This window comes from Garra rufa, chromosome 7, assembly GCF_049309525.1.
Source record: "Garra rufa chromosome 7, GarRuf1.0, whole genome shotgun sequence".
Taxonomy (NCBI): domain Eukaryota; kingdom Metazoa; phylum Chordata; class Actinopteri; order Cypriniformes; family Cyprinidae; genus Garra; species Garra rufa.
The window spans coordinates 51,438,177-51,465,740 of record NC_133367.1 but is presented as its reverse complement, the minus strand read 5'-3'; the positions used below and the strand labels follow the sequence as shown (position 1 = coordinate 51,465,740).

Below are 27,564 nucleotides of genomic sequence, written 5' to 3'. Positions count from 1 at the left end.
AAAGACAAAGTTAATCAGCATATTCTCCTTATGTTTGTATGTGAAGTCGAAATCAACCCCAACTTTGCTTTAAAATGCATCGCAAAAGCTCCTAACTGAAGATCACATGATCACTAACCAAAATCACTTCCGTGAAGAGACCATGAACTGTTCCCTTCGCCCACAGACTTCTGGAAGGGCCTTTCGTGAAGAGATTAAGCTCACTTTCATTTGGAACATCCCTACAAATGGCGCCCCCTTTCCAAAAAAAGCCGTTTGTAATCGGCCCTAATGCTATCAGAATAGCCTGTCCTTGTATGTTTGGTGTGGCATCATAAGGGTGTCCCTTGTTTTGTCTGTTAAATTTTTTGTGACCTATTTTTAATTTGTTGAATGTGCTGTATTTTCTCACATATTGCATGTTTGTACTTTTATTATTTGTGTTAATTTATTTCTAAACTGCTCTTAGCTGTAAAAATACTCTGCTCTGCACATTTTGTATGTAAGTCTTATCTGACACAGTCTGGCCAATCCAACTTGTACTGTATATTGTCATCAAGCTGTCAGTTTTGCTTGTTAACTTTTACATTAATAACAATTTTTTTTATTTACAGCAGAGAAGAAGACTCCAGCCCAGCAAGATGATGCCAGCTCATGTCCATCTCAGGAAAGAAAAAAAGGATTCATGCTGAACGTCACACGCAGAAACCAGAATTAATGCATCCCGTTTAGGTCTTCTGTATGCACTCGTTACATATAGAGCTGTTTTACATAAAATTATTTGAAGAAAAGACACCAAAAGATAAGCTAAATTGATGTTTGTAATATATGAAGATTGATATATATATATATTGGTGGCCAAAATTACTTGAACATTAGTATTTTTACCAGCTAAAATGGTTTTAGGTCAGTTATTTCTATCTTTCGCTGTAGTGTGTAAGCAGAGGTGGGTAGAGTACCCAAAATCTGTACTCAAGTAAAAGTACAAGTACTTATGGAAATATTTACTCAAGTATGAGTAAAAGTAACAATCTTAATAGTTACTTGAGTAAGAGTAAAAAGTATCCGATGGAAAAAGTACTCAAGTAGCCAGTTACTAGTTACTTCTGATCTGATTGATATGAAGCGAAGACCCTGAATTTCAAACTGTTTCCATAGTAACAGCTGTATACACAGCAGTATTAACGCAGTTTTATCAGACATGAAATGAAAATTCCAACGACACGTTTCTGAGGACAGTAACGGAGGAATGCCATCAAATGTAGCGAAGTAAAAGTAAAGTTTTTTCACTATAAATGTACTTGAGTACGAGTAAAAGTACCTATCTTTACATATACTCTAAAAGTACTAGTTACCCCAAAAATCTACTCAAGTAAATGTAACGGAGTAAATGTAATTCGTTACTACCCACCTCTGTGTGTAAGTAGGAAATATCAGTTTACATTTCCTAACATTCATTTTGCCATTAATTGAAATAATCCAGTGAGATTTCTGTGAGATTTCAGCTGGTGAAAATACTAGTGTTCGAATCATTTTGGCCACCACTGTATAAATGTTCATTATTTTTATTCTCACTGATATTAAAAATGATATTGAAAACACTTTTCTAAGTTAGCTTTTAACTCAAAATAAAATCAATAGATATCAGTGTTATTTTATAATGCTGTTAACACTTTCTCTGACAAGCAGCAGTCATGAAAACTGGTTTGTCATGTAATGTTTGACATATACCCTGTACTGGAACTAAAGATTTTATAGTTAAAATCTACACATTTTTAGGTTTATGCAAAATAAAAAATGTTTACAGACTGAAAAATACAAAATTGAAATGTATTGTATGATATTTTTAAATGTATTTTCACATTTTAAAGTCAATAAATGTTATTTTTGTGAAAAACAAACAAACAGTGCCTTCATTTAAGACTACACACAATTTTTGAAATTGGGGTGGATTTCCCTTTTACGTGACTCTGGGAGGGAGGATTTTTTTTATTATTATTTAAGCGGTTGAGGGGGGCTTTTTTTCAAAATGTTATTAAATGTTTGATCATGCTGTGTACTTTAGTTTTTACAATAGGGCAATTATTGAGTGAGCATGAGCACACCGTCTCTGGAGAGCGCAGAAGTGCTGAATGGTTTAAATACTGGCCAAACTTGAAAAGAAATGCAAATTATAAACTTTAGTGACGATGTAAACTGTGACAATTCCTGTTTCAACCGTGCAGTGTGCAGCTCGCTTATAGTGCAGACGCGATGTGGTCATTTAAAGACAGAGAGCTTGCGGAGATTCACTCGTGCTGTTTGTAAAATAACTCCTCACAGAAAGATTTCTAATTATTTTGTAAGTTATTTAATAAAGAAATATGAATTGTACCTCAACGCAATTGAACACCCTACTGTGAATATCAGAATTTAAGGATAAAAGACTCGAGTTGCTTTTAACATATTCACAAGTCCTTCTCCTGGAGTCGGGTCAAAAGTAATCGTCAAGTCAAGTCTGAAGACTATAAAAATGCAACTCAAGTGCGACTGAGGCCAGAGTTAATTTATCTCTCCCGGGAGTTTATTTGAGTTTACTCTCAAGAGTGTAAATTAACACTGAAGCAGAGTTTATGACATTAAAGTTAATGAGATAATTAGTGATTAATTAAGTGATGATTGATCATTATTGAAGACACCTGATGTTAACAAGCAGAATCACCAAAGGAGAAAATCACATTTTGTAAGCAACCTTTAAAGTGGTCAATGTTTGCATTAGTTGATCTCTTGACCCTTACATTTTTAACTATTTAATTTGACATATTACTCTGCTGTTTTTAAGATTGTGAAGTGGTTTAGAGGGCAGGGAAATTTAGAAAATGAACATCACTGTATTTTTTTTCTCACACTGAATTAGAGAAAGTAGTATTTATGAATGATGTTCTCTCTTATATAAATACTCTTCAAACTGATTAAAATATTCAAGTCTTGGTGCCACTGAGTATTTGCAAATCTGTTATTCATGAACAGGAAAAAGATTTGTCAATTTGTATTTTTGTAATTATTTACCTGTATTGGCTGTATTTTATTGTCAATGAACAGACTGCGTTGTCCAGTTAGTAGCCTAATGCTTAACTGCCAGAGGCGCCGACAGCATCACTTGATTTATTCCTCCCTTATAAATGTGGAAACAACTTTACTCAACAATAGGCTACTCCTTCTGTGGTATTTTAAGAGTAAGACATTTTTCAAAACTATTCTAAATATTTATTATATTTGTGTAGGCTATATTCACAATAAAAACAACACTTTTTTTTAATGACGGAAACAAACAGGATGCCACTGTGAGCGCATCACAAAAATGAAACTAAATTCTGCATATAGGCTGCTACTTGTTGCACAGTTTATTTCAAAATTTTTCATTCATCCAATTAAAAAAAAATGTAGGGTAATGGTTCACATCTATATCTTGAAAAATAAAAAATGAAAAATAAAAAACTTAAAATAACAATATTTCTATAAAAACTGTTCTATAAACCTGGCACAGAGTATAGTTTTCTTGTTGAAGAAAGTCAATTAAATTCTAGTTTTGATCTGAAGATATAAATTTAATCAAAACAAAAATTCTCATTTAAGAAATATAAAAAATTATTTATAATTACTACAACTGACTTTCAGTCACAGCCTTAGATGAAATCAACTGAAATAAAACATTAAATCTCTGAAGATCTCAGCAGAGGAGGATTAAACAACTCCACAAACAGCAGCACCAGCTTCACGCATTACTAACCGCTTTGACTTCATTTCTGTCATATGTCTAACAAAAAAGTTATTATTGAGAACAGAGGTTTAGATGTTGAATGGTTTGTTTAAAGTCAACATTAATGTGGTCAGTGTTTCCTTTAGTTGGCCTCAAAAAAGCCAAAAGAAAACATGATCAGGTGGTGTTGGCTGGTTATTAACAATGACATAATTGTCGTGTAATGGCCTGATACACTGATCTCATCCAGAGTCTAAATGTGTGATTGCTAAATTAATTTTATATTGTTGTTAAAGTTATGTTTTAATCTGGTAATATGATGCTTCCCAAAACACTTTGCACATATGACCTGTTCACACACATTCATTAAGAATCAGCAAATGAACCTCAATAATGGTGACAGTAAACAAAATAAGCAAAATGCTTTATGCTGCAGTGCATTCTGGGAGCACCAATCAAAAGTCATCCATGCCTCCCAAAATGCACTGCAATATGAATAAATGAATTGTCTTAGTATTTTCTTTTATACTAACTATTTGCTTTAGTTTTTGCTATTTGTGTTGTGATTTTTTAGTAGCTTGTTTCGTGATGTTCAAAGATCTGTATATCTGAATTTTTCTTTGTTATGATAATGTGCTTTAAAAAACAATGTTATAAAGACAATGACCTAGTGACCAACTAAAGCAAACACTATTCAAAAAATGGTAACCTTCAAATGAAATTCACTAAAACTATGAAAATAAACCTCTGTTAATTCTCAGTGTGAACTTCTGTGTGACAAATAAAGTCAAACTGGGGTGCGTTTCCCAAAAGCATCATTAGCCAACTATGGTCACAACTTCTGTTGAACTCTGTTGGTAACGACTGAACTTGTGACCAAAGTTGGTTTTGGGAAACGCAGCCCTGGTTAGTAATGTGTGAAGCTGGTAATGCTGTGTGTGGAGCTGTTTAATCCTCCTCTGCTTTTATTTCAGTTGATTTCATCTGAGGCTGTGACTGGAAGTCAGTTGTAGTAATTATAACTCATTTGTAATATTATTTCTTAAATGGGAATTCTTGCTTTGATTAAATCTATATCTTTTTGTTTAGATCAAAACTAAAATTTAAATTCATTGACTTTCTTCAACAAGAAAAATATACTTTCGTGCCAGATTTTATAAAATAGTTTTCATAGAAATATTGTTTAGTGCAAGTCATTTATTTTTCTTTGGCTCAAGTTATAAAATATCGATGTGAACCATTAAATGTGAACCTGGACAAATCTGTTTTACATTCAGCACTTGTTTTTTCACAGTCTTGACTGCAAATGTTTGTGATTTGTTTGCATATTATTTTATTTGTTATGTACTATAGATTCTGACAATTCAAACAAAAATCAGGCTCCTGTATTCATGAAATCAATTACTGTCTTTGGTCAAAAATGCAAGTAAATTAAAATGTTATTTGTGTGCTATACTTTTCATATTTTTAGTAGCTATATACAGCAAAACTACAGCGCTTCCATTAGACTATTTTTTATGAAGCTGTCAACACTGTAAACTCTGACGACATGCAATCAGTTGATGAACACCCATTCATATGTAGACTATTGTTATTAAATTATATATATATAACATTTTTATTTAATTTACAAGTTTTGTGTTTTTCCTGTTTTATTCGTTCAATATTAAGAAATAGGTTTTCAAAAATTGTTTTTCAAGAAAGAATTCAACGCCCCAAAATGTAGTTTGTCTATGTAACAATATGAGGTAACTGTCGCTGTGATATTAAAGACAAACACTAAAGTGCTGGTGTTGAAAAAAAGGCTCCAGCAAAGTATTGCAATTAATAAGAAGCAAATTAAATGATTATTTATTAATTTTTACATGTATTTTAAAATGGTTTGAACTGAGGGCGAGAGGGCAGCGAACAAAACCACTTCTACAAAAAACTTTTTTTTTTTTTTTACTTTTTACTCCAAACCTTGTAGTTACTGATATGTGATGAGACTCACCATAGTGTCTCCAGTTTACAGTGTGGATCCTCCAGTAGAGCAGACAACAGCTTCACTCCTGAGTCTCCTGGTTTATTATAGCTCAGACTCAGTTGTCTCAGGTGTGAGGGGTTTGATCTCAGAGCTGAAATCAGAGCAGCACAGCCTTCCTCTCCAATACTGCAGTTAATCAGCCTGTAGAGAGTGAAGAACATGAATGATCTCTGAGATTGTGTTTAATCTTTAGGGTGAGAGTGTGTTTGTTTGTGTGTTTGTATGAGCACTACTTTTCCTATACACCAGGATTGGCACTATGGAGATTTCAACTTGACAGAACAAGCACAAGCTAAGAAACTAATTGAAATGCACTTTACCACATGATTCCTGACACTGAACTAGTTCATCATTTTCGTTCATCAAACCATTTGTAGTACTATATAGACAATAATATTAAAATATGAATAGTAACATTATAGTATAACATATTACTCTGGTGTTTTTGAGATTGTGAGGTGGTTGAGAGGGCAGGGAAATTTGTAAAATAGACATCACTCTATTAAAGTAGCATTTATGAATGCTGTTTCCTCTTAAATAAGTACTCTTCAAACAGATTAAAATATTCAAGTCTTGGTGCCACTGAGTATTTGTAGATCTGTTATTCATGAAATTGATAAATATTTGTCAATTTGTATTTTTGTAATTATTTATCTATACGTTTTATTTTGGATTATGTTATATCATATTATATTTGGACTCGTGTGGTAGTTTACAATGGGGCTAAAGATGCACAGACACATTTAAAATTATTACAGACTTATGTAGCAAATGAGAATCATTAAAATTACAGGCTTATATTTTGAAACAAAGGTCTTGTTTATGTTTTCAGCTTTAACTGGAGCGTTTAAAAAAGATGGTATTTGGTGTTAAAAAAAAGAAATAATCACCATATTTTTAATGCAACATCATATTTAGAAATATGATATCACTCACAAGATCTATATTTCTATATTTTCCCTTTGGAAGTTGCATTTAATATTCATTTGTCTGATAACTCTGAGGAGACACGTGTCTTTGGCCCGATTGTACTCTAATACTGGTGTGCAGTAATGAAAGAAGCACTTCTAGATTCTAGCAGTCACTGTAGCTGTGATATTAAAGACAAACACTAAAGGCTTCATCAAAATATTGCAATTAATAAGATGTCAATTTAATTACTTTTATTTATTAATTATTTATACATTTATTTTAAAAGGGTTTGAACTGAGGGTGAAAGGGCAGCAAACAAAACCACTGCTACAGAAAACACATCTGAGTTTTTACTTTTTACTCCAAACCTTATAGTTACTGAGATGTGATGAGACTCACAGTAGCTTAACCGGAATTTTGGATTTGTTATAATTGCACATCAACAAAAATGTAATACCTCCAACAAAGGAAAATGCTTGCTGTGGAAAGATATACCAAACTGAATTTTGATTTTTCAAATACTGATTTAGCCAATTTATTTTAAAAGCATAATTTAAAGAATTGAAATCTATAAAATTTAGGCCACCTTTGTTATAGCCTATGGATTTAGTATAACAGACTTTTTCAATAAGACTTTTTTTTGTTTTTTTAATAAACAAATTGAGAAATTGCATTGCAATTAAAAACAAATAAGGAGATACAGGGCATCCCTGCCTAACCCCACAGTTTAAAAAAAAACCTTGGAGAGGTACCACAGCTTTATTTAATTGAGCTATTTGCATTTTTATACGGCATTTTAACCATATTACAAAATATATCACCAAAACCAATTTCTTTAAGGGCCTGAAATAAAAAACCATGTTCTAAAGTGTCAAAGGCTTTATAATAATCCAAGAAAAAGATGAAACTGTCTTCATTAATTATGTCAGAATAATCCAAAATGTCTAATGTTAATCTTATATTATTCGATATGTGTCTATTTTGCATAAAGCCCGATTGCGTTTCATCAATGACAGAATGTAATATACCTTTTAATCTTTTAGCTAATACTATAGCAATTATTTTGTAATCATTGTTTAACAACGTTATAGGACGGTAATTATCTAATAAATTTGGATTTTTATTTGGCTCGGGAATTAAAGTAATCAAACCTTGGCATAAAGTGGGTGGAAGAAAAGATTTATTTACACTTTCCTTTTAAACATTTAACAAGAAGGGAGCTATTTTTTTTATTAAACATATGATAAAATTCTGATGTGAGGCCATCTGTGCCGGGTGATTTGTTTAATTTTAATGATTTAATTGTTCCTCCACTTCTTTTAAAGTAATTGGAGCCTCACAAAAGGCTTGATCCGCATTACTCAATTTATTTATGTCTGATAAAGATTCAAAAAAATCGAGAGCATGTTGTTTGTGAAAATTAGATGTATACAAATCATTATAAAATTTGGCACAAAAATTAGCGATAACTTTCTGGTCTTCACAGAGTGTTTCATCAATTATAAGCTTTTCAATCAATTGTTGCTTTTCCAATCTAAAAAAATAAGAATTTTGTTCACCTTCTTCCAACCGTTTTTTCCGTGATCTAACAAAAGCTCCCTCAGCTATTTGTTTATAATACTCATCTAACATATTTTGATAATGGGTAAGTTCAACCTTTTCAGCATCAGATAAAACAGACTTAGACAAAAGATCTGAAACTTTATAAATTATAAAATTTTCATCATTTCTTTTCTTTTTCGCCAATTTACTACTAAATGTTCGTAAAAATTTACCAATTTCATATTTTGCTAACTCCCAATTACTACCAAAATTATTTTCTTTATTTGCTTTTTCCCAATAACTGCAAATTATAACATTGTTTTTTTCCTTTACTTCTTTATAACTAAGCAATGTAACATTTAATTTCCAATAGGAAGTAGTTCTTTGCAAATTAGCAGCATTTGAAAAGGGAATAAATAAAGAGATGCATTTGTGATCAGAAAGTGGTGATGGAATAATGTCAGATCTAGTATTATTTAAATCTCTAGAGATAAGCCACAAATCGATTCGAGACTGTTTTGAAAGAGAATTATTGCACCATGTAAAACATTTTTGAGAAGGATGAGTCTCTCTCCAACTGTCAACTAAAGAAAATCGTTCCATGAACGTCTTTAAATAAAGATTTGAATTATCTGCTGCTTTTGGAGGACATCTGTCTAAGATTCCATCCAAAGCAACATTAAAGTCGCCTCCAAAAATTAAAAATGAATTTGGGTATTTGGTTAGTAAATTCAAAACGTGTTCTTCCACTTGATCAATAAGTTTTTCGTTGTCTTTGTGTTGATTAAACCCATAAATATGAACAATAATACACATTACATTTGAAGTTTCTATTACAAGGCAAGTATAACGGCCATTTGGGTCACAATTAGAATGTATAATCTTTCCATTAAACTGATTCTTAAGGATATAAAACCCTAGCTGAATTACTTGTTCCATGAGCCATCCATAAATCTAAACCCCATTGAGATCTCCAAAAATTACAATCCTCTTTGGTGGAATGACATTCTTGCAAAAAACAAAAGTCAGTTTTAAATGTTTTAAGATATAAAAATATTGCTTCCCTTTTTGTAAGGTTTCTTAACCCTCTTGTATTAAAAGAAATTAAAGATAGTGACATGAAAGAGAAATCTCTAATATAAAGGCAGATAAAACAGATATTTGCAATAGGTTTAGCAAAAATATACTCAGAATGATGAGAACAGCAAACTCTAAACCAACATAAATGAAGTAGTGCAAATCAAAGTGCACATCTCTACGTTACAGAACAGCAATTCCTCAGAACACAATCAACTTTTCTATAATGCAAGTTCAATTAACAAAGTAATAGCATTATCCAACTGACCTTCAATCCTCCATAGGCAACAATATTACCAAAGAAACAACTTTTTTTTTTTCCTTAAAGCAACAGGCATTACAAAAATAAAATGTTTCAAGTATCAAAATGTCAAAAAAGGTCTAAATAAAAATATGGTGGCATTCATTTGTATTTAGTTTACCTCATAATACCCGTTAAATTCCTTAAGATTAAATTTAGAAACAGAATGAAACTTACAAAAAATAATTTAATTCAAATTTCAATATCCCAAAACACCACCGGCCTCTTAATTAAACAGACTCTTGTTAACCTCCTGTCTCAGTACAAAAAAAAAAAAAAAAACTCTAATTGCTTATCTGGAGTATAATGTTTCATGCTGGAGGGAATATTTCGATTCCTTCAACAAAGGCCCTACCTCCAATAAAGTAGGCACGTTTGTTATCTTTTCTTGCTTTTTCCACTGCTGGCCATAGTTTATTTCTTCTTTCTTTATCCGCAAGAGACAAGTCCTCTGACATTTTCATGTTATTTTCCAGCAGAAATGTAGACTCCTTTGCTGCACGCCACACAGCATCACGGTAGAAACGGGAAACAAACTGCAGAATAATTCCTCTGGTCTTATTCGGCTGTTTGCGACCTAGCCGGTGTACTGTGTCAATGGCATTGGAAAGTTTGTCCTTGTCTTCTGGTAAGAGATGTTGACAAACCTCAATTACCTTTCCACGCACATCCTCTCTTTCTCTTTCTGGAATAGCATACAGTCGTAGATTCCACCGTCGTGAGTAACTTTCCAGCTGTGACAGCCTTCTGTCTTGCTCCATGGTATTCTGCTCCATTTTGCCCAGCGTAGATTTCACCACTCCGTACTTGGCCTTCAGACTGGTAACTTCAGCACTCATAAATCCGACAGCTTCCTTCACATTTGTAATTTGTCTGGTATTTTCAGTGATTATCTCCTTCATGGAAGTAATCGCTCTTATATTTTCACCGATCATATTTTCCAAAGTATCTGACCGAGTGTTTATTAGTTGCGAAAGAGCTCCGATTTGAGAGAGAATGTCAGCAACATCCGAACATTGCGTTTTACGCTGTTGAGACTTGCATGGAGTGTCGGGACGTGCAGGGAATTCCTCCTCACATAACATAAATTCGTCAGAGTCCATGTCTATTTTGGCATAATCATGTAAATTTTCAGTCACTAAACTTGAAGACTCAGAAACTTGCGGCATTGCAGTATTTGCTTCACTAGCCGGATTAGCTTTCACCTGAGACGCACTCCTGTTCTTCCTTTTTTCGGATTTGCCCATTGTGTCACGTTCACTTCAAGGGCAGTTATTGTCTAAATACTCTTCTAGGTTAAACAAAGTAAAAAAGCCGGTTTCAAAACGCACCACAAGCTATTTTTAACTATTCAAGTTTGCGGAGCTCACCCATTCACTTGTTGCAAGAGCGCCATCTTGAACCCCCTCAACGTTACTGTTGTTGATCATTATAGAGTCTGGGAACGTGACGTCAGCAACGCAATGCATGTTGGGAATTTAGGTAACGGAGCTGCGGTAGACACTATTTGTTAATTGCCACAATCGCACTCACGACCGGCATGTACGCCGACTGTCAAATGTTCGATTTTTCAGCTTTCAAGCTTGGACAAATCAACTTGGATCCCAAGTGTCCACAAAACGGCGTCGCATGGCGTGGGTAGCAGATTAATATATGCCCCAGCGTTGTTATGAAACCATAAAGTAAGAAATTAATGCTGTCAAATCAGTTGCTCTCAAGGAATGTCATCCAACGTAAACTTTTCCGTGTAAATATGTTCATGTATTGTGTGTATTTATAAGTATATATTATGTATGTAAACATAATGTAAAACATAAAATCATGTCTTAGGACAACTTTTACTTTTTTGATCCACTTTAAATGTTGACTACTAATATATACATACACTGTAGATATAGATATAACGCGTGTAAAATATACACATGTATATACACATATACTCAATGCTTTACAGCCTTCAGTTATGCCGTGTTTCAGGCAACCCGTTACTCGTGTTTTTCAACCTTCTACCCGTGAAAGTGCACTTGAGCGACAGTCAAACCGTGACTTCCCATCTGTGAACTTGTACTAGATCGATGTAAGTTACTCCCAGTTCAGAGCTCTGATATCACATGCGGTGCGGTGTTTATGCAAGTTGTACACGGTGGAAAAATAGACTTTAGGACAATATAACGTTGCATTCAAATTAATAATAATAATAATAATAAATGCGCTCAGACAGTTTGGTACGACTTGCCTGGAACGCCTGACTCCTGGTTTGATGTCTGATTTACGGGCAGGGGCGCCGCTAAGGGGGGGTAAGTTAGGATAATTCTAAGGGCCCACGCCTTTTAGGGTCCCCCAGAGATCTGCTTTTGTGTGGTAGGGGGGGCCCAACCTCATATTTTGTCATAGGGCCCAAAACTGCGAACGGCGCCCGTTTACGGGCATTAAAATCTGCCTGGAACGCAGCATTAAACATGCATTATCTGTTTTGCATATTGCATACCACGTTGCAGCAATAAACTGAAAAAACACGAACATTTCTGTATCCCTTTATTTGTGTATAACACACTGAGGTATATGTGTACAGTTCACAGTCACATAAGAATCGACAAAATGTAAAAGTTCAGTTCCACTACTATATAGTGCAAATGTAACCCGTTCCTTGGATTTACATGAAAAGGAGGAAAAATATCTACCGGGTCTGAGCTCACCAAATACGTGTAATTAATAATAATTAAAATAACTTGGAGGCTCGGGTTCGGGATCTTCACATTAAACACAAAAAAAAAATATACAAAATAAATTGTGTTCATAAAATGTGTCTGCACTTGATTCAATTTAGATATGATCACTAACTGCTTGAATAAGACACAAACAGAAATTAGTTTAACAGAAAACTTGTATTCAATGTGTTTCTCCTTCTTGCTTTCTCTTTCCTTTTTCAATGCAATGTGCTTGAAAACCTTTTCACATATTCAAAACAAAACAGATCTATATATCTTCAGCTGATTTCAATTCAACCCTTAAACAGTAATGTTGTCAGTCAACAATTAATATTGAAGACAAAGAAAACAAAATTATAATAAAATAAAAGAAATAGTCCAAACAATCAAAACAAATGCAGATGAATACTGAATCCTGAATGAAGTTGGAATGTGTTTGACTCAGTTCAGTCAGTATGCGTGTATGAATGCCTACAGATTCCTCGTTGGAACGAATGATGAAGAAACTTTTCCGTCCTTTAAACGAACGAGCCTTCTGATTGCGCAATCCCTCCTTAACGAAATCCAACGCTCCGCCCCTCCTGGCACGAATCCAAAACGATCACGATGAGTTGAAACAGAGTCCAAAACGATCACGATGAGTTGAAACAGAGTCCAAAACGATCACGATGCGTTGAAACAGTCCGATCTCATCAAGCACGCACACTCTCCTCCGATCACTAATGCAATAAAACAGTTCAGGTATACATTTAAAGTGGGAATTATCGAGGATGGAAAAGATTATGCACAGCCAAAACTCCGCTTGCATTTCTCACCACGAGCTGGCGCAAAAGTGACGTCAGTCAATTACTTCCATTAACTTCAATTTTACAACAGAACAAACAAAAATACATTTGTACATTTGTTTTACATACCTGAACATGCTATGCATTAAGTAAAAACAAAAAATAAAATACATAAAAAATGTGAATAAAGGAATGATTATTCTCAGTTTTATACATTGACAGAAATCTTCCATCAATCCATTAGTGCAATTATTTGAGTGGGTTACATCCTCCCCTGCTCAAAACTCTGATGTCCTCATCAGATACTTAATTAATTGTCTGACCCTTAAGGCTAAACAACAGTTCACTCTGAGTTTAGATACTTAGTTTGATACATGACCCATAAGGCTAAACAATAGTTCACCTTGAGTTTGTTGCACTCTCATTTGTTGCTGCATCATTTCAAGTACTTGACTGAAGTAGTTGGGTTGGGATTCTACATTTACACTTTGTTGCACACATTGGGCTTTCCAACCAACATAATCTTTCAATTTACTTGGGGGTCTCTTTTCTCTTTGGGACCTTCTCAGCCCAACAAAAGAATCACATCTTTCTTCCGCACTTAACTCATCATGCTGTACGGACACATTAACATCTTCCTCCACTAAAGATGAAGCATCTTGCTGAACTTCTGTCTCGTAACACTCTTCAATTTCTCTCTCGTCAGGTTCATCCCTTTGCGAGTCACCTGGGTTCATTTCAACTTCTGGATCATTTGACACATTGAGAATAAAGGAGGAATCAGGGACGTCTTGTGATGCGGTCCCCAACTGAAACTCTGGGGCATAAGGATTTAGAGACACTTGTGGACTCTCAGCTTCCTGAATTTCACCACGACGTTCTTCTTCTTCCGAATTACTTTTACGCACTCTGCGTGGACGTGTCACTGTAGCTGCGGGAACTTCATCATCCTCAGAAGGACTTGCTGGAAGAAACCCACATGGGAGTAAAAGGTCTCTGTGCAGGATACGCTCAGGGCCATCAGCATTCTCAGGCCGGACAACATAAACAGGAATCTCTGCATTTGGCTGCTTGGTTACCACATATACTGTAGATTCCCAGCGATCTGCAATCTTGTGTTTTCTTCGAATGTTGACGTTCTTTACTAAGACACGATCACCGACGTCAACTGAAGCCGCTGTAACTTTCTTGTCCCATCTGTTCTTATTCATCAATTGTCTCTTTTCAGCATTTTGAACGGCCAGTTGATAGGCATACCTCAATCTTCGCTTTAGTTCACTGACGTAATGAGTATGAGTTCTGGAATTGTATCCCTTCGGGTTAATCCCAAAGCAAAGGTCAATTGGAAGACGAGGTTGGCGTCCAAACATTAAAAGAAAAGGAGATTCACCAGTCGCATCATTTCTAGTACAATTGTACGCGTGCACTAGGGGACGGACATATTTTCTCCAATGTTCCTTTTTCTTATCACTCAGGGTCCCCAGTAGATCAAGAAGGGTTCGGTTAAACCTTTCTACCGGGTTTCCCCGTGGGTGATAAGGTGTAGTGCGGGATTTTACCCCAGCTATTGTACACAACTCCCTCACAAGCTCAGACTCAAAGTTAGCTCCCTGATCACTATGTATTCTTTTTGGGAAACCAAAATGACAAATCAAGTTCTCCCACAACACAGAAGCTACAGTCTTGGCTGTTTGGTCCTTGGTAGGAAATGCCCATGAGTACTTTGTGAAAAAGTCTGTGATTACTAAGATGTTACGGGTGTCGCTTGAGTCTGGCTCTAACGAAAGGTAATCGATACACACTAACTCCAAGGGAGCATAAGCTTTGATGTTCACTAGCTCTGCAGCCCTTTGAGCACGGGATTTCCTCTTGATACATCGCTCGCAAGTTCTACACTTTCGCTCAACACATTCTGCCATTTTAGGCCAATAAAATCTAGCTCGCGCAAGCTCCAAAGTTCTTTCGTAACCCATATGCCCAGTTTCGTCATGAACTCCTTCAAGGGCTCTATCTCTGAAACTAGGGGGAACAACCAACTGACCGTATTTTTGTCCATACTGATCAGATACCATACGGTACAGCACACCATCTACTAAACTTAATTTGGGCCTTTCCCTCAGCATTAGAATCACTTCTTTTGAATCATTGAGCCTTTCTGCATGAGTTAAAGTTTCCCCAGATTCCACAAGACTAATTACTCTTCTGATGGCTGCATCCTCTCTTTGTAGCTTGTACCAATCAGCTGGAGTCATACTAGGTAAAGCAGTCTGTCCAGGCAAGTCTTCAGGATCTATTAAATCATCAGGAACTACATTTTCATCACAGAGTAACATCTCCACAGCTGGAGTTGGAATAACTCTGCCTTCCAGCGAGTCTCCCCCATCACACTGCTGTGGAGTATGCATCTCACAAGATACTGACTGTCTCAAACACACAGCTTTAATCTCTTCCTGACCAAACTTCTCAAACTCGATAGCTGCACATTCTGCTTTACTCAACAAACTTGCAATTCGTTCATCTATCTGGATGGTCTCTGCATCATCAATCAGTGTTTCTTGAGGACGTCGAGATAGCCCGTCCGCGTCAACATTAGTTTTTCCCACTCTGTACTTGATATCAAAATCGTACATGGACAGAGCTGCGAGCCACCTATGGCCAGCCGCATCCAATTTAGCCGTCGTAAGCACATACACTAACGGGTTGTTATCGGTTAGCACGGTAAACTTTGTGCCATACAGAAAATCATGAAATTTTTCACACACAGCCCATTTAAGTGCTAAGTATTCTAACTTGTGTACAGGGTAGTTTTTCTCACTCTTCGACAGGCCGCGGCTGGCATAGGCGATCACTCTCGTCTTACCATCTTGAACCTGATATAAAGCGGCGCCTAGGCCATTGACACTGGCGTCAGTGTGAAGAATATAAGGTAATTTCCAATCTGCAAAACCCAAAACGGGCGCAGTTGTAAGCTTCTGAATGATTGTGTCAAATGCAACTTGACACTCCTCGTCCCATTTCCCAGCTAGAGACTGAGATTTACTCTTGACGCGACAAGATGATGATAACTGTCTAGTGGAAAATTCACCTTGTAATAACCCATTAAGAGGCTTAACTATCCGGGAATAGCCCTCAACAAAGCGTCTGTAGTATCCGGCAAAACCTAGGAATCCCCTCAGATCCCTGACAGTCTTTGGAATGGGCCATTCCTTTATGGCCGAAATCTTGTCTGGATCGGGGTGGATACCTAGAGCCGAAATAACATGTCCTAGATATTTGACGGAACTTTGAAAAAATCTGCACTTAGAAGGTGCCAACTTTAGTCCAAAGGCGGAAATCCGTTTGAGAACCTTCATGAGCCTTTCCTCATGCTGTTCAAGCGAGTCAGAAAAAATGATTAAGTCGTCTAGAAAAGCTATGACTTCCTGCAAATTCAAACCTGCCATGACTTTCTCCATGGTTCTTTGAAATGTTGCTGGCGAATTTGTCAGGCCTTGAGGTAAACGCCTAAATTGCCAGTTTCCAAACGGAGTAGTAAATGCTGTTTTGGGACGGTCACTTTCTTCTACCTCCAACTGATAGTATCCACTTTTTAAATCTAGGACCGAAAACCACTTAGAGCCTGACAACAAAGTAAAGGTCTCCTCGATCCTTGGGAGAGGATATGCATCTCTCTTTGTCAGTTTATTAAGTTTACGATAATCAACTACCATTCTCAAATCTCCATTTTTCTTCCTCACCAGTACAACTGGGGAAGCGTACGGACTGCTAGATTCTTCAATAATCTCACTAGCGAGTAAATCTATGAGATGTTTCCTCAAATCTTCAAAATCTGCAGGCGAGACCCGACGGGTACGCTCTTTGAAAGGAATGTGGTCAACCAGCTCTATTCTATGTGCTACACCTGACACATGTCCTACATCAAGATCATGTTTAGCGAATGCACTTGACGCTTCCCTGTTTATTCTTTCAATGATGTGAGCTTTGAATTCCTCAGAAATAGGAGAGTCACTAAAGTCCAGAGTCACAGGATCCTCTGTTCTAACCGAAAGATTCGCCATCAGGGATGTGGTGGCTTGTGAAGTGGCAGTATCATCAAAAAGCGGCACAGACTTAATCCAGTCCACCACTGAACACTCAGCAAGCACTCCCTTTGGCTGTAAAGTCACACTGTGATCTGAAACATTACGGATGACTACCTTGACTTTATTCCGAGCACAGATCTCTGCTTGTATCAATTTACACTCCACAACTAAACCACCGGGAATGTGGTGCATCAAGGGCTCATCAATAATCATCGTCTTGTTCATACCACAATCTTTCACTCGATACACGCCGGTCACCTCACACTTTTCCCCTTTGCTGATCGTTACAGACTTCTTGCCCGACAGTCTAACGGGGGTAGTGTGCTGTGCCCTTTTACAGGGTGTCACCGTACTGTCACACATGCGATATGCAGCTATCCAATTAGCACTGATAGGCATCTGCCGTAGATACTCATTTCCCTGCACTAACCTACAATCCTGGACAAGATGGCGAAGTATATTTGTACCCACTAGCAAAGGCAACCGAGCATTGTAGGCCTGATCAGGGCAGACCAACGCTAATGCAGTGACGACCGCATCCGTTCCGCAAGCAGGCTTGGGAAACTGTACATCTATTTCAATGTACCCAATGTAGGGAACTATTTGCCCTGCAGCTCCCTCAACCCGAAGTAAGTCTCTCATAGGAGTAATACCCCTATGCTGCAAGTACTGCTTGTAGAAAGATTCGGCTACACAAGTTACCTGAGATCCCGTATCAATTAAACAGTGACACTCGATTCCATCTAACCAAGCTTTACTTTCCCAAGGTTCCCCAATTAGACCATTAGGAACCTGGTTACTTTTTTCTATGGAACTTTTCGCAAATCCAGCTTCTGTTCGTTCCACAACAGAAGCTACTCCAAGTTTAAATGCGCAGTGGGTGGGGTCACTTTTGTGGGAGAACTCTTTTGCTCATGTCTCTGAACTAACTTTTGCTGCACCAATGCTGCATTCACAGGGTTAGTGCAATGCTGCAAATAATGAGAATCCTCACCACAGCGGTAGCAAAACACACCAATAGCGGGTGACTTTGGTTGAGTTTGAGGCACAGGGCATGCTAGCTTTCCCTCTTTGCCTCTTTTCTTCTTAGATCCACTGGCCTGGAATTGATCATACACATGTTTATTCACTGAGGCTGGCTTCTGCGCTTTAGCTTTAACTACCTCAGCTTCAAGCTCTTTTATGCGTCTGGTCAACGCCATACTGTCTTGCACCTCCTCAGGGGTTGCTGTGCATCCCTGATCAACGGTAACATGCACTTGGCTTTGCGCTCTCGCCGGAGGCGTACACAAATGAAGATTCATACGTTTCTCTTTAAGCTGTTTTTCATGTTCGTAAGACCTCAGTTTGAAAAGCAAGCTAGAATAACTCAATTCAGATTGTGACGAGTCTGTTAGAAAGTCTTTAAGGTGCAACTGCGTTATCAGAACTTCATCCCAGCACCCTCTGACGAACTGTTTGAGAAGTAGAGTGTCAGAACGCTTACTAACCACTCCCTTCTTTTCAACAACTTCCTGCATCAAAGAATGAAGTCGTCTCAAATAATCGGAAGGTTTCTCGCCCCTGTTCTGGTGCGTCTCTATAAACTGAATGTACAGCTCGTCTCCACCAGTAACACTACCATAAGCTTTTTCAAGCTCCATCATGTACACCTCTGGTGGTGCATTTGTACCTGCACCAAGGGCAACATTAAGAGCAGGGGGGAGGAGGCTATCCAAAACATGCCTTCTTTTATGCCTCTCTGTCAAAGAAGTGTCTGAGAGTAATTGCCTCACATACAACTGCCACGTAGTGAAATTGACTTCCCCATTAGGCTTAGGGCAATGTCCAGAAAACATTCTCAACTTTGGGGGTGAGGGGACATGTCCGTGATATTCTGGGTCATGCTTCACCACGTGTTCCACCACCAAACGCTGCACTTCTTGTGGTATAGTAAGAGTGACTGGAGTTTCATGAATCATCGTCCTTTCCATAGGGGGTACATCTTCACGGATTTTAAACGACACTTTTGATGCTGAATTTGCAGCTGCAGTCTGCTTCTCTTGAGGCTTTGCATCACGAACTGTTCGTGTAGCAGGGGTTGAAGTGAAAGGGCCCCTGTCAACGTCGTCAGCCTTGTGTGCAAGTTTCGTCACCACCTGCTGGCTTAGATCATTTACATTTACACAGTGTAGTTGGGCCAAACTTTCGATTTGCGCCAACAGCTGATCAGCCATATCATCCAAGGTTTGAACTGAATCTCTCTTTCTTGGTGTTGGAGTGCTAGAGTGATGTTGCGCATCTTTCATCTGTATACCATCTACTGGTATAACACCCCATACATTTTGGCCAACAGCATTCAAATAGTCTTCTTCAGCAATTAATGGGGTGGTAACTTCCTGAAATTCACAAAGAAGCTCCCCTGAGGATTTGTCACCTAACCACTCTACTTTCGTGACCTCATCAAGATAGTCAAAGAATCTCTTCACTTCTGTGAGAGTAGTGTTTGGATCAACCTTTGTAAGTATTATGGACCTTTCAGGATCAAAATTAAGTTTCTTGCACAGATCCATTGAAAAAATAAAATAAAATAAAAAATGTGTTTACTAATAAAAAAAAATTATTCAAAGCAGTTAGGATCGAAATTTATCACAAGTGCAGCCCCACGTTGGGCGCCAAATTTTTCTCTCTCTATTCTGTAACCCGTTCCTTGGATTTACATGAAAAGGAGGAAAAATATCTACCGGGTCTGAGCTCACCAAATACGTGTAATTAATAATAATTAAAATAACTTGGAGGCTCGGGTTCGGGATCTTCACATTAAACACAAAAAAAAAATATACAAAATAAATTGTGTTCATAAAATGTGTCTGCACTTGATTCAATTTAGATATGATCACTAACTGCTTGAATAAGACACAAACAGAAATTAGTTTAACAGAAAACTTGTATTCAATGTGTTTCTCCTTCTTGCTTTCTCTTTCCTTTTTCAATGCAATGTGCTTGAAAACCTTTTCACATATTCAAAACAAAACAGATCTATATATCTTCAGCTGATTTCAATTCAACCCTTAAACAGTAATGTTGTCAGTCAACAATTAATATTGAAGACAAAGAAAACAAAATTATAATAAAATAAAAGAAATAGTCCAAACAATCAAAACAAATGCAGATGAATACTGAATCCTGAATGAAGTTGGAATGTGTTTGACTCAGTTCAGTCAGTATGCGTGTATGAATGCCTACAGATTCCTCGTTGGAACGAATGATGAAGAAACTTTTCCGTCCTTTAAACGAACGAGCCTTCTGATTGCGCAATCCCTCCTTAACGAAATCCAACGCTCCGCCCCTCCTGGCACGAATCCAAAACGATCACGATGAGTTGAAACAGAGTCCAAAACGATCACGATGAGTTGAAACAGAGTCCAAAACGATCACGATGCGTTGAAACAGTCCGATCTCATCAAGCACGCACACTCTCCTCCGATCACTAATGCAATAAAACAGTTCAGGTATACATTTAAAGTGGGAATTATCGAGGATGGAAAAGATTATGCACAGCCAAAACTCCGCTTGCATTTCTCACCACGAGCTGGCGCAAAAGTGACGTCAGTCAATTACTTCCATTAACTTCAATTTTACAACAGAACAAACAAAAATACATTTGTACATTTGTTTTACATACCTGAACATGCTATGCATTAAGTAAAAACAAAAAATAAAATACATAAAAAATGTGAATAAAGGAATGATTATTCTCAGTTTTATACATTGACAGAAATCTTCCATCAATCCATTAGTGCAATTATTTGAGTGGGTTACACAAACACAACTGGTGTAAGATTTAACAGTGCTGTACACTTCAAGTATCAAGAACAGAGGTAACAATGCAGTAGGTAAAAAGGCAAATAACACCACAAACAAGGAAGGAAAACACCATCTGGGAATGTTAAGTGCAGGATCTCATTTTGATCGTCCACCACTCTTTATGCTTGTACAGATCGAGCCGTTGATTATTTTTAGTTTTCCTAATACCTCAGCTTTGACACTTCATTAAGCTTTTGTCGGTATAGAAGATTTTGCTTTTCCTTGGATCGGTGCATTGTTTTTTCTTTTTAATATTACTATCTTGTAATACTGACGGCTGACGACGTTACCTAAAACATGGCGGCGACTACCCATAATTCAATGCACAGTGACGTAGTTTGCCAAGCTCTATAAGGTTGAAGACTACAACCAAAGAACTTATACAAGCACAGTAGGTTAACATAATCTTTAATATAAAACAATGTAAAAAAAATGTGGTCATATATATTTTTATTCTGAAAGTCATCTTAAAATGTCACAGGTGTAAAATTTATTTATTATGGAAATATTGCCGATATGTGTACATTTTATTTTTGTTTAAATTTTGGCTGTTAATGCACATCTAAATATGCTGGCCTAAATTTGTCATTTTTTTTTACTTATAAATATTACTAATTGTTATTTTAAATATTACATAGATAAAAAAAAAAAAAATATATATATATATATATATATATATATATATATTTTTTTTTTTTTTTTACTTGTGTAGGTCTTGTTAACTGTAAATCTGTCAGTCCAGAAGTGAGGGAAGAATACAGAGTGGAGTTTGAGCTCAAGGTGCTCTTGCTGTGGATACATCTTCAAAAACACCTTTGGATACAGAGACAATGGAAAGAAGGGGATCTTCACAGCATTCTATTCAGACAAAGAGATGCTGGCTTCTGTTCAATGGACTGCTGCTACAAAACGAATAAATGTTTTTGTTTACTTGAATTTAAAACAAAACAAAATTTTTTTGTGTGTGTGTTAATTCTGTGGTGTTTTATTAACTAGTTTTCTGGATCGAGCAAAACATTGTTTTCAGGGTAATATATTACAACAGGTTTTTGTTTGTTTAAATTAGTGTATTAACTAATGTTAACTATGATATGATATAGTAGACACAATTTTCTATGAAATACATAGACCTACACTTTATTGGCTGAATAATATTTACCTTTTGAATGTTGAGCGTTATTAACTGTTGAATAATTGCTGAAGCGGGACAAAATGCCAGATTTCCAACACGTTGAACTGAGCAATGCCACTGTACCATTTTAATAGGCTACTTTTAACCGCGTATAGCTCAGTAATTTCAGTTTTATGTATTTTCTGAGAGGGGGAGAGATTTTTGTTGGGAAAGTCGGAGGAGAGACGCACACTTCGATTAGAAACACATGCAGCATCTTAATTGTTAAGAAAAAGGTATTCTAATAAATGTCTCGAATATTTTATGTTCAATGCTTCTCTTTCTTTTTGGAATTATTAGACATTTCTTTCAAACGCCTAGGTCTGTTTAATTTCCTTAATTAAAAAAAAAATTCTAGCACTATTTTTAAACGTTTTTTCAAGCAATAATATATAAATGATCTCATGTAAATGCTTGTTTAAAACCAGGGATTAAAAACTAATTCCAAGTAAAAACGGTATTTTTCTTTACATTCCCAGAGAGCGAAACAAACGAAATTAAACATTACTTAATAAATTCAAGGCACTATAATTTCTTTATTCATTTGATGCAACTATTATAGCTATACAATTAATAGGGGCTATATATAAAATAATTACACTGTAGATCAAATAATTCTCATATAAAGGAAAGACAAAATAAAACAAACTGTATTCAATCTGTATTTTTCTTGTAATCAAGAACATCTCTTTTGACAAAATGACCTGATTAATGCCGAATGATGTTTGACAGTGAACACATCTCCACCGCAGCCGCGTCAGTCCAAATATTAAACATGCGGGTCAGGAAGCGGGTCGGGTACAATATTTTCTCTCTTTTTTTGCGGTCCGAGTTGCGGGCGGGTTAGTTGAAAACGTCGGTCAGGTTCGGGTTGTTTATACATTGACTCGCACATCACTAATAGTCATTAAAGAAGGAACTCTTACCCCTCAAAATATCATTAAATGCATTTTTTTTTGACATCTGACAAGATTTGTACTGGTATTTCAAGTATTTTACATATTGTATTGTAACTTTAGGATTAAAATGACATAGAGACATATTTTTTAAATGACACATAAAATGATATTTTTGCTTCCACTTAGCAATAAATATGACCTGAATAAAATGGCTTCATTTTAATATGTTGTATATACACTCACTGAAAATAATACTTAAAGATATTATGCTTTTAATCCATTAAATTTGTTAAAACGCTCTAAAGTTATGCAATTTAAAACTTTAACTTTTAACACTGCTCAGTGTCTATATGTGTCCACTCAGAGTGTTAAATTAACACTGGGGATTTTGCTGTGTACGTATTGGACCTGATTCATCTTCGTCATCGCGCTGCAGCCTGCAGGACCTCTTGATCTTTTCCTGAAACAGTCAGAAGAAAACCTCAGTGCTTCATGAGGCTTCATTTCTCTATCCATATAAAGCATATTACATCTACATACATACCCGAGAACTGCTTATATGTATATATTTGTATGTCTGACCTGTTTTCTGTTGTTTGTGTAATTGTGTAATTGTTGAGTCAGAGGAGGAGGTGAAGTTGAGCGCTACTGTGGGCGACTCTTATTGTGAAGTTTGTCTCTCAGTAGACCAGACAAGTGAGTGTGCAGCAGTAGTGCCATGAACGAGTCAAAACCCTTTATCAAACGTCTATATTGTGGATACCTGTATATTTTGTTTGTTTATTTTCGTACAGTCTTTTTTTTTTTCACTTTGTAAATACTACACACCTGTGGATCACCTGAACCTCACTGTAAATAAACATCATCTTGCACCAGAGTGCACTTTACAGTCAAGACATCCTCTACATTTCTGTGAGTGCAGTTAGATATAATAGAAGTCCCACTGTGAAATCACTGTGTAAGTAATGCAATTATTAGCTTGAAATATACTGTAATTTCACACTAAAAATGTTATGGTACAGTTAGTATGTCCAATATACTTAAATATACAAAAAATGTTCATGTGAGACTGAAAAAAAAAAAATCTAGGCTGAATGAAAATAAAGAACAAAACTCCTTCAGATATGAGTCTTGTTCAGGACGTGTTGTTTTGATTCACTTGTTCGGAGCTTGTAGAGTTTCCACTGTCAAATACTGTACAATAAAGAGAAAGATTAAATACACTAAGATCTGCTTTAATAGAAGATAATTAATGAAAGCATTGACTCAATAACTTACAGTAGTTTCTTCAGTTTACAGTGTGGGTCCTTCTGTAGAGCAGAGCGCAGTTTCTGTCCTGTCTCTACTGGTATATTCAATCTCAGATCCAGTAGTCTCAGGTGTGAGGAGTTTGATCTCAGAGCTGAAATCAGAGCAGCACAGCCTTCCTCTCCAATACTGCATTTCCACAGCCTGCAGAGAGTGAAGAACATGAATGATCTCTGAGATTGTGTTTAATCTTTAGGGTGAGAGTGTGTTTGTGTGTTTGTATGAGCACTACTTTTTCTATACACCAGGATTGGCACTATGGAGATTTCAACTTGCCAGAACAAGCACAAGCTAAGAAACTAATTGAAATGCACTTTACCACATGATTCCTGATACTAGTTCATCATTTTTGTTCTTCAAACCATTTGAAGCAGGGCTTGACATTAAGCTTTGACATGTGCTTGTAAATTAGACATTCACTTGTCCGAATGAAAAATGTACTTGTCCGGGGCAAAAAAAAAAAAAAAAAAAAAAAAAAGGCTTTTTTTGCAGTAAATTAATCCATTCTAAAGCAATAGTCTCATCACTACTCTATAGGCTTTCTTTAATCTGAATATTTGTGATATTTACTTTAAACTGATTTCTAGGACACTTTTTAAATTTATTTTCGTAACCTTACTGACTGTATGTGTCACCATTCACATCAAATTCTTAAATTTTATCAGTACATCAAATTAGAATAATTAAGACTCTGTATGGTTACACAAATTAAATTAGTATCAACAAACTCCATCTTTCCATAGCACAGGAAAGACGAGCATGCAATGAAATAGACATTTAACTGTATTTACTTAGACTGTTTCATGAAGGTAAGAGGTTCCAAAAAAATGCATTTACACAGTAAAATTGCAAATACATAAATAATGTAATAAGATTAATGTTATACTTTTTTTAAAACATAAATCTAAAATATTGGAAAAATGCAATACCTTTAAATATAAAACCGAACCACCAATAGGTGGCAGTAGTCACTGTCTTAATGAGCGAGTCACGGATTCAACCATAGATGGATTCAACCAGTTCGTTCACTGACTCACTCGATGAGTAGTATGAAACTGCAGACTCGGAGCCTGCTGCATCTACAGTCCCGCACCCAGAGTCCCGCATTCTCAGACCCCTCGTTTTTCGAGACAGCACCACCTTTCAAATTGGATCGGATAAACACATGGATAAACACGTGAAGAACCGAAACACGGTGAGTATCGTCAATTTTATTCAATGATTTCTTTTTTAATCCAACTACTTTATAGCTCATCGATACACCAACATATGAACAGTCTATTTAATATTTGTAATGATAGTTTGTAACAAAATTTGAGCCGTTAATGTATGTTTTTTCGCCTTTTTTCCCCGAAAATATTTTGATAGCTAACGTTAGCCTTTAACCTTGGACTTTTTGTAGACAAGCCATTGTAAAAAAATTGATTAAAATTAGTTGACATTAAAGTAGACCAATTAAATACATTAAGTGTGTTAATATCAAAGAATGTCATCGTTAATTATTTTTTACCTTTTTTTAATTATCGGAACTTTTCTCCTAAAACTATAAATTGAATTAATTAATGCCAGAGTAATTATTTTACTTTATATAATTTATATAGACTACTTAAATTAGTTCTTAAAACGTAAGTATTAAAATGGATCAATATTAATTTTACTGTTTTCTTTTTCCTGAGGTAGGCCGGCACATGTTTGTCAATTGGATTGTTTCTATTATTGCCATATATGAAATGTTTTATACATTAATTAATGTATTTATTTATATGGACAGGCCATCATTCATGGCCTATGTGAGCTGCAGGCATTATCCTGGCAGGAGGCTGAGGAGGTGTTCCTTCGTGGCCCTACTTATCACCCTAGGTATGCTTGTAATTTGCATTTGCAAAAAAAAAAATTATTATTACACAATATTTTTGACAATGGCATTCATCTTTTCTTTTAGTGAAGTTGAGGAATTTGACCGGGTGATTGCAAAAAGAATGAGAAAAGAAGCAACATTTGCCTCCCAGAAAGTAATTATTTTACCTTATGCATTTACATTACATTTTATATTTATTCATTTAGCAGACGTTTTTATCCAAAGCAACTTATAAATGAGGAGTTTTTTTTTTTTTTTTTTAATGCAATTGAAGACGAAAATAAAGTCACTAACACGATTCTTTCTTCCTTTTTTCTTTGCTTTGTCCTGTTTACAGCAAGATGACAGTGATTAAGGTGATCGTTAAATAAAATACAGAATTGTTCATTATTGGTGTTTTGTCTATTATTTGATTTTTGGTTCACATTCAAAATATCAAAAAACAGGTTTTGTAATGTTAGCATGGTATAATGTTAATTAGACCATTATATGTTGAGCTGAAAGAAAAAAAATGGAATTTGAAACATTGTACAAAAACAAAATAAAACATTGTAGCAATATAATGTCACATAATAATTTTCAGATGATAGTTCAATTTGTATTTGTATCGGTTGCATCAGTAATTTCCTTTCAATTACACCCACGCTCAAAAAATAAATACTGGGTAATTAGTTAGTTTGAGAACACAATGATTTTTTTTTTTTTTTTTGGCACATGCATTAAGCAGGGAACGCAAATATATATTTGGATAACTTTAAATAAAAAGAGACCGTAATATTGCATTCTAATGTTTTCAATGGCATTTGGATAAGGGTGTTATACGATCTTCCGAACAGCAGGAGGCGCTGTCTCGAAAAACGAGGGGTCTGAGAATGCGGGACTCTGGGTGCGGGACTGTCGATGCAGCAGGCTCCGAGTCTGCAGCTTGATAATGTTGCACTCGATTCATTAAATGCTAAATCATTCAGTTCTGAAACACCGCTGTGTTGCTCGGAGATTCATGGAGGTTCTGCTGTTACTTTGCTTAGAACTATTTTCGTTAGCAAAAACAGTTAATGATGTGTCTAAAATGTAAGTCAGTTAATATTAACTACTAGTTTATTGAACCACTGTTGTATAAAATCAATGTCACGTTTGCAATCGCAATGGTGCTTTTCTACCGCAGTAGGTTTGTTCATGCTTGTTTCTTTGTGTATGCTGTTGCGCCTATTAGTTTTGATTTTCCGTGAGTCAGATAGCCTGCACGAGCTTGATACTTGATACTGCTCGTTTTCAGTCATCTAAAGTAATAAAATCTGAATTATGCTCACCAAAGTTTTGTTGCTGCGCTA

The 27,564-nt window shown here is 36.0% G+C and overlaps 1 protein-coding gene across 1 annotated transcript in view; it reads right to left on the bottom strand.

The window, feature by feature from the left end:
• Positions 1–27,564, bottom strand: part of LOC141338237 (NACHT, LRR and PYD domains-containing protein 3-like) — a 56,326-nt gene that overhangs the window by 14,291 nt on the left and 14,471 nt on the right. Inside the window, exons 8-9 of the mRNA XM_073843781.1 lie at positions 24,346–24,519; positions 5,712–5,885 (exon numbers count right to left, since the gene is read on the bottom strand). Of these exons, the coding sequence (XP_073699882.1) occupies positions 5,712–5,885; positions 24,346–24,519 (348 nt within the window). The remainder of the gene's footprint in view (positions 1–5,711; positions 5,886–24,345; positions 24,520–27,564) is intronic.